Below are 7,843 nucleotides of genomic sequence, written 5' to 3' on the forward strand. Positions count from 1 at the left end.
CTCTTTTCTATTTTTCCTTTTTTCTCTTCTTTCGCTTCCTTTTCTTCTTCACCTCATTCTACTTATACTACATCCTTCTCCTCTTCTTGTTTTCTTCTTCTGAAACTAGTTCTTTTATATCCTCCCTTTCTTTTTTTTATTTCCTTCTTCTTCCTCTTCATCATCATCTTTTTCTTCTCTAAAAGGCTTTTCTTACTAATCTTCTGTCACAATCGAACTGATCTTGATTATTTCCTTCACCTGATCCAGGTTGCTGTATATCATTAAGAACAGGACATTTAAAAAAATAGATAACACATATATACATTTATACACAAGGCACAAACTTTTGCACTCATACTGTATTCATGTGGAATAAACTGAAATACAGAATCTCCTTTCTCCAGGTGGATAATGGCTGCTGCCCAGGTGTCGGCCCCAAACCTGACCACTTCTCCTGTGGACACAGAGGACTACAGCATCTATGCTAACATGTCTGAGGAGCAGCTTCTTCAGCTAGCTATCGAGCGAAGTCTAGCTGATACCAATTCTCAGCAAGACTGGTCTCACCCCTCGAGACTGACGACTCAGCGTTCAGCACTCCAAAGATTTCAGAACATCCCTCCTCCTGCTAATCCACCAGCTATTCCAACGGCTAATCCACCATCTGATCCACCATGCAGCCTATCAGATAGGTTAGTCTTTATAACATTGCTAGCACTTTTCATACCAAATTATGTGGTACAGCAAATACAACAGTTTCTTTTTCTTTGCTAATGTTTTTAAGACAACATAATTTTATCATCAAAATAAATGTTTAAAAATGTTTTGTTAACAGGTGGTTAGAATCCCAAACAATCTCAAGATCAGAGGAGGAGTGGTGCAGGGGTTTAAGAAATGAGGGCATAAAGTGCACGGTTTGAGGATCAGAGAGAGAGAGTGGTGCAGGGGTTGAGGATCAGAGGAAGAGTGGTGCAGGGGTTGAAGATAAAAGGGAGAGTGGTGCAAGGGTTGAAGATCAAAGGCATGTAGAACAGGATGAGATAAGAGCTCTAAGGTAAAAGACCCAGCTGCTGGTGTATTTTTGGCTTTGTATGTAGCAGTGGGGTGGTGAGGGAGAACTTAGGGAGGTTATGAAACAAGTCATGCTGCTGCATTCTGGATCAGTTGCAAAGGTCAAATATCTATTAGAGGCAGATCTGCCAGGACTGGGGGGCAGTAGTCCAATCTTGTTGCTAAATGTCATGTTTTTAGTAAATAACAGCCTGTTTTCAAAATATAACATTATCATCCTTACAGTAATGAACAAAGCACATCAATCTATAGAGATGTTCAAAAGCATTTCTTCCGCAAAGACAAGCAGGAAGTGATTTCCTGGACAAGATACAATGGATCTCTACGGGTTACTGTTAAATCGGTCAAGTGCGTATTTTTTTTATAAAATAACCAAATGATTGTCAATTGATCATTAATATGGTTTGTAACGTTAATTGGTGCCATTTTTTCCAGTGATTTTGACCCGTTTCTGTCAGCGGTTTGGAAAGGTGACGCTAAGGCCCTAAGTGAATTAATACAAAGCAACTCCAGAAACCTTCTGGAAGCCAATCGGGAGGGCTGGTTCCCCCTGCACAAGTGCGCTTACTATGGCCATTTGGAGTGTCTCAAGGTTTTGCTAAGTGGTAAGGAGTAATTTGTAGTCCATGCCATCCTGAACTGTCCTGTGTTTCCTGTCTGGATGTCCACCCATGACAGTATTTGATTGTGTGATTTCAGCTGCACCAGAAACGATGAACAGACGCACTCTAAAGGGCCAAACTCCGCTTCTTTTGGCTGTGAGCCACCGGCATTTAGATTGTGTTTATTATCTGTTGGAGAAAGGTGCGGATCCGAACCTGGCAAACAACCAAGGGGAGACTCCGCTATACAAAGGCAAATATATTTAAATATAGATTATAATATAGATATAGATTTAATATGTGTGTTAGCAATAAAGCTGGCTTTACATGTCTGATTGAAGACGGTACTAACACCATTTCTATTGCTGACAATGTTTTTACACCACTTCTACACCGTGTAATGTTCTGGCACACAATTTGGCACACTACCACTAAGTCGAGGTGTTAAAAAAGATTCGAGACTAGTTTTGTAACATGCCAACAGATGGCAGCACAAGGCTGGAGGCACAGTCACAGGGGGCACCGATCTTTATAAATCAGTGTACCTCAAGACATCGTCCTGTGTACATCGGGAGCTGTGCAACTGGTGCTATTCTGATCATGTGTGTTACCACATCTGCTATTTCATCATCGACAGCAAGTTGAACACCCTGTCACAGAGCTCTCCTAACACGTGAGTTTCTTGCCAGAAACAACATGATCTCTCTTCCGCACCCAACCTACTCACCAGATTTGGCTCCTCTTCCTGAAGATGAAGATCCAGCTCAAAGGTCAGTGTTTTTGATACTGTTGCGAAGAGCCAGTGTGACTCGCAGAAGGTGCTTGACATGCCACAAAAACATTCCAGAAGTGGCAGGAATGCTGGGTGCGCTGTTTTGCTGTGCAAGGGAACTATTTTACAGGTGATAGTGTGTAAACATCGATAAATAAAGTACTTTCTTGTAAACAGAGAGAATCTAGAAACTTTTTAATACCACCTTGTTTTAAACAATGTAGGCCTGGTTTAATGTACTCTATAAGTCAAAGCAATTAAAAAATTGTATACTTACAACACTGTTCTTCACAGCTTGTGAAAAGGGAACCGAGGAAGCTGTTGGTCTTCTGCTAAGATATGGCGCATTGACAACCAGGGCTTCAGTGCAGGGGACAACACCACTGCATGAAGCAGTGCCCAGAAAAAATGTGGAGATGTGCAAGATGCTGCTGCAAGCAAGAGCTAATCTGAACGCTAAAAACATTTATGGCATAGACCCGCTGTTTACAGCAGCTGAGTGTGGTGCTGCCGAGGTTCTTAGCTTCCTGCTCATGAAAGGTAAGCAGCAAATCAAAATATAAATGCTAGAGTACCACTTGCAAGGTCACCAACCATGAAGTGAAGGTTTAATCCATATGTTTTTGTAGTGGTAAGCTAGTTACTTAGTATTTATTAGGTTTCTTTTCCTTTAGGTGCAGACATCAACACTAAGGCTGACGATGGAGCCTCTGCATTGTTTGAAGCCTCTAAAAATGGTCACAGTGAAGTTGTGGAGATTCTCTTGTCCAAAGGTGCTGATGTTAACAAATCTAACAATGCTGGATTACTTCCTATTCATATTGCTGCTAAAAATGGTCATGATGGGTAAGTGAAAAAAAGGTTCATTCTATCATACTATGAGTTGGCATTGAGTTAATTTGACAGGCTTAAATGCATGATTTGTTTTCTTTCTCAGAGTCGTTGCCATGCTAATACCAAGAACTAGCAGGGCAAAGCTGAAGCAGTGTGGCATCAGTCCTCTTCATTTGGCTGCAGAACGCAACAGAGACAATGTTCTTGAAATTCTGATCAACGCCGGACTTGATGTCAACTTTAGGCTGTCTGATGATTGGTCCAAAATGTATGAGGATCATCGCAGCACTGCGCTTTATTGTGCCGTTTGTAACAGTAATGTTGAGGGGGTCACGATGCTCCTGGAGGCTGGTGCCAACCCAAACCTGGACTTCTTCAATCCTTTGCTTGTTGCAGTTAGAAAGGGCTGCATGGAAATGGTCAAGCTTTTGGTCAGCTATGGTGCGAATATCAACTCCATTCTTACAACTCATCCCACCAAATTCCCGGCCGCTTTACTCTTTTGCTTTAATTACTTGCCGATGATTAAGTACCTTATGGATAATGGTTGCGATGCCCTATCATGTTTCCAATGTGACTACGGCAGTAATACTCACCCACCCATTAAAGAAAGCAGAGACAGAAGGGAGAGGCTATATTACATCAGTGAGGAAAGTTTTGAAAGGAGTTTACAGGTAAATATTAGGATAAAATGTTGGGGAACCTCAAGGGAACATTCTTGGTATTTTAAATTTGTACCTTGTACATGAACATAGGATCCATTTGAGACTAGCGTTAAGGTACAGAACTGGTGCTTAATGTCTATCTATTGGAATTATTTTCAGGTATACAATGATCAGGCATAACACTATGGCATTATAAAATTATGACTGGTCAATTGAGTAACACTGATTATCTCTTCATCATGGCACCTGTTAGTGGGTGGATATATTTACCGGGCAACAAGTGAACATTTTGTCCTCAAAAAGTTGACGTGTGAAAAGCAGGAAAAATGGGCAAGCATAAGGATTTGACCAAGTTTGACAAATTGTGACGTCTAGACAACTGGGTCAGAGCATTTCCAAAAACTACAGCTCTTGTGGGTTGTTCCTGGATTGCAGTGGTCAGTATCTATCTAAGTGCTCCAAGGAAACAATGGTGGTAAACCGGCAACAGGGTCATGGGCGGATTAATGCACGTGGGGATCGAAGGCTGGTCCGTGTGGTCCGATCCAACAGATGAGCTGCAAATTGCACCAAAACCAAACCCTTGAGGTATCCCGGTAAAAAGCAATGGTACATTGAAAACGTAAGTTGAAACTTGCTTGGATATTGTTTTAATGTTTAAATATGTGACTCCAACAGTTCTGCGAGATTATCTCTAGGCCATCGGCTACCATTTGGGCTGGACCTATCATAGACATCCTGCTGGACTACGTGGGTCATGTGAAGCTCTGTTCCAGACTTAACGACTACCTAAATAGTTACAGCAAATGGGCTGAAATCAGAGAGAAAGCAAGTATGTCATATTCCGTGTATACAATTGTTAACTTTCCATTTATACATCCCTGAGATGCCTACGTTTCTAGTACAAACTGTAGTATTAGGTACAGGGCATTCTTTATCCCAGCCAGGAAGGTGATGGATCCAATGTCTGTTCTGGTTATACTTGGCAAGGGGTGGGAATACTTTGTAATTGGGAATACCAATTTGTAACCAGTCAATCACAAGGCACATGCATGATCACACCTGGAGGCAATTTAAATGTACTAATCCATATTTTTGCCATATGAGAGGAAGTTAGAGTCATTCTGGTGCACCAGAAGCCTAACAGCTCCTGGGTCCCCAGCTCAAACCTGAGCTCAGAGAAACATCTGTGCTGGTTTTGGTCCATGTGAGTTCTGTGGTTTTCTTCCAAAAACAAACAAGTAGTTGTGCACTGTGCATGGCTCATGTGATGGACTAGTATTTCATCTTTTGTGTATTCCCACCTTACACCCAGAGGTCCTTAGATAGTTTTTGTGTCCACGCTTGACTTGGTCCACCTTACCTCTCCAAGTTCTTACACTATATAAAAAAAGAATAGGAATAACTGTCTTTTTTAGACATATATGGTTCTTCTCCAAATGGTTACCACAAAGTCAAAGGTACACAATTGTGTAGGTTGGCTTAGGATGCAGTTCACTTGAAATAGGAGACTCCTATTTCCAACATGACAATGCCCCTGTGCACAAATCCAGATAGATGAAGACATGAAAGACCTTTTGCTATAGAACTTCAACCCTATTGAATGCGCCAAGGGAACCATTTTCCCAGAAGAGTGGATCTTATAATTAATGCAAATAGGCACTCAAAGTGGAATGAGATGCTCACAAAGCACATAATCTTGTGTTCAGGCATCCACAACTTTTTTCCACATATTCTATCATAATTCTGTCATAATAAACCAAATGTAAATTGTTGTACAAGTTGCATTGTTTGTGAATAAATGGGCTGTATAACATTATAATTTTGTTTTGTGCAGCGCCTCCTCGACCCTTGATGCATCTCTGCCGGATAAACATTCGTCAGCAGCTTGGGATCAAGAGACTAAGACAGATAAACAAGCTTCCTCTGCCTGGGAGGCTTATGAAGTTCTTACGGCATGATAGAGAATCGTTTGCTGATATCCTGTGAAAGGTTGGACGTTAATTGTGCCAAAAAATTTCTATTTTTGTTTAGAATTGACAACGTGGCTTTATAAACGATAAGATAAAATATTCAGAAATATCTTTAAGGCGAATGAAAATGTGTAAATTTTATTTTGTGAGACTGAGGTTGTTATTCATTTGTTCCTGTTTGAAGAAAAAAATTATACAAAAACTGTGAATACTGTTATATACAAAATATATATACATAAAGTTAGGTTATCAAAAACTATTAGTTTTTTTTTTAAGTTTTTTTTTTTTAAATGTTTGATTGTTTGAAAAAAAAAAGTGTAGAGTTTTGGTGTTTCAGAGACACGTGCATGCTCCTTTTGTTTCTATGCAACAATCTCAGGTAATGTAACAGTATGAAAAATGTCCCTTGACCAAACAAATCCAGATGCACTTTGTTGTCCTTGAAAAATCATCACAGCTTTACACACGTATCTGGACACTTCGTTTCACCTGAACATTCAGCTGAAATACTTTGCCGTGCCTCTTCTAAAACTTGGCAAAGATGTTCTTCACTAGATTTTTTACAATCCATTTCATCCCAGAGCGTCTCATCGTCTTGTTGTATGGTTCCAAGTTGGTGCCAATGAGCCGCAGTCTAGACGGAATTAGAATTACATAGTGACAGATTTACATGGTGTTAAAGTATGGAATAAGAGCCATATTGGGTCAGGATTCCTTTCACCATGTATATATGTAATTAGCATGTTCGCCAGATATGAACAGAAACATCTCCAGAGGAAAGTTCCGGAGCTACATGTATTTCATCCAAAACCGACTGTTATTGCCTAAGGGGACAATTTGATGAAAATGAATATCAATATATGGTGATTTTGTTGTATAGAAACAAAAGCAATCAGAGAAAAATCACAGGTTTACAAAATTCTCAAGTGTTTTGACACTTAAAAAATGTATTTATAAAATAAAAAATTTTCCATTTTAAAGTTTGCAGAAGAAAAGTTTGCAGATTAATACAATTTCAAATCAAATAGTATGAAATGAAAAACATTTAAAAAAATATTACAATTATTTTTATTTGAATTGTTTGTACCTCAGTACGAAAATGAATGTGACTCAATAGTGCAGCTAGCAGATGTTAGGTCAAAAAGCAATTTCTATACGATATATTATAGTTTGTGCAGTTGGATTTGTTATTTTTATCTTATTCTTATGATTATTATGATAAAAAAGGCTGATCTCGGACCGCTGAGAATCGTGCTGTAAAATGCCCAAGGTCATCTGAATTGGAGTGTTTACACTGTGTGTGATAGTGTACAGGATGATAGAGATGTGTATTATATTATGTTTTTACAACACTTTTTAAAAGTGTTTCAATAAAATACACTTTTTTGGGTAATTAATTCTTATCATTTAGAAATATAATTGTATTGTAATTAAATCAGATTGATTTAAATGTCAGACATCGTCCCGCTTTGTCCATGTCTCGGCTCATGGCAAGATAACTCACAAACTCACTTCTGTGTTTGTATGTGCATCTGTAGCAGATATTAAGCAGCATCATCAGGACAGAAGCACAACCACATACAAATAGAATGAGTAATTGGATTCATTGATTTTAAAGGAGAGTAGTTTGAGGCAAAATTTGTAAAAACGCAACACTCCCGAGACTAAGAGATTAAGTGCAAATACTTAGCATACTTGAAATATTTTATCAGATAAACACATCACAAGAATACAGATGTGTGTAAAAAATTGTGTGGAATAACTTTACTGCCAAAAATAAGCCTCTAAATAATGTACATTTTCTAAAGAACAAAATGTCTAAAATACACATTAAAACACAATTTTTTAAACAGTTTGCTTTTTTTATTTGGGTGAAAAGATCTTAAAACCAGAGCTATTAAACATGAAAACTCTTCATTTAGGAATCGTCATTATTACATACCG

At 38.8% G+C, this 7,843-nt stretch overlaps 1 protein-coding gene across 1 annotated transcript in view; it reads left to right on the top strand.

Annotated features, from left to right (window-relative positions):
• Positions 1–7,292, top strand: part of LOC310738467 (ankyrin repeat and SOCS box protein 2-like) — an 18,843-nt gene extending 11,551 nt beyond the window's left edge. The window contains exons 9-17 of the mRNA XM_083563444.1: positions 387–674; positions 1,279–1,401; positions 1,489–1,658; positions 1,753–1,908; positions 2,722–2,967; positions 3,102–3,273; positions 3,365–3,935; positions 4,605–4,758; positions 5,764–7,292. Coding sequence (XP_083419570.1) covers positions 387–674; positions 1,279–1,401; positions 1,489–1,658; positions 1,753–1,908; positions 2,722–2,967; positions 3,102–3,273; positions 3,365–3,935; positions 4,605–4,758; positions 5,764–5,915 — 2,032 coding nt within the window. The 3' untranslated portion in view covers positions 5,916–7,292. The remainder of the gene's footprint in view (positions 1–386; positions 675–1,278; positions 1,402–1,488; positions 1,659–1,752; positions 1,909–2,721; positions 2,968–3,101; positions 3,274–3,364; positions 3,936–4,604; positions 4,759–5,763) is intronic.
• Positions 7,293–7,843: the final 551 nt, after the last annotated feature.

Source organism: Silurus aristotelis (assembly GCF_946808225.1).
Source record: "Silurus aristotelis genome assembly, chromosome: 15".
Classification (NCBI taxonomy): Eukaryota; Metazoa; Chordata; class Actinopteri; order Siluriformes; family Siluridae; genus Silurus; species Silurus aristotelis.